Consider the following 532-nt stretch of genomic DNA (forward strand, 5'->3'; position numbering starts at 1 on the left):
GTCCAAGGCCAAGAAGACCAACGCCGGCATCCGGCGCCCGGAGAAGCCGCCCTACTCGTACATCGCGCTCATCGTCATGGCCATCCAGAGCTCGCCCACCAAGCGCCTGACGCTCAGCGAGATCTACCAGTTCCTGCAGAGCCGCTTCCCCTTCTTCCGCGGCTCCTACCAGGGCTGGAAGAACTCGGTGCGCCACAACCTCTCGCTCAACGAGTGCTTCATCAAGCTGCCCAAGGGCCTCGGGCGGCCCGGCAAGGGCCACTACTGGACCATCGACCCGGCCAGCGAGTTCATGTTCGAGGAGGGCTCCTTTCGGCGGCGGCCGCGCGGCTTCCGAAGGAAATGCCAGGCGCTCAAGCCCATGTACAGCATGATGAACGGGCTGGGCGGCTTCAACCACCTCCCGGACGCCTACGGCTTCCAGAGCTCGGCCGGCGGCCTCTCGTGCCCGCCCAACAGCCTGGCGCTGGAGGGGGGCCTGGGCATGATGAACGGCCACTTGCCGGGCAACGTGGACGGCATGGCGTTGCCC

At 66.7% G+C, this 532-nt stretch overlaps 1 protein-coding gene across 1 annotated transcript in view; it reads left to right on the forward strand.

Moving 5' to 3' along the window:
* The window catches only part of FOXF1 (forkhead box F1), a 2,830-nt gene that overhangs the window by 252 nt on the left and 2,046 nt on the right, over positions 1-532 (forward strand). The window contains exon 2 of the mRNA XM_077754178.1: positions 1-528. This exon is cut by the window's left edge and continues 171 nt beyond it. Coding sequence (XP_077610304.1) covers positions 1-528 — 528 coding nt within the window. The remainder of the gene's footprint in view (positions 529-532) is intronic.

This window comes from Crocuta crocuta, unplaced genomic scaffold (genome assembly GCF_008692635.1).
Source record: "Crocuta crocuta isolate KB4526 unplaced genomic scaffold, BGI_CrCroc_1.0 scaffold61, whole genome shotgun sequence".
Lineage (NCBI taxonomy): Eukaryota > Metazoa > Chordata > Mammalia > Carnivora > Hyaenidae > Crocuta > Crocuta crocuta.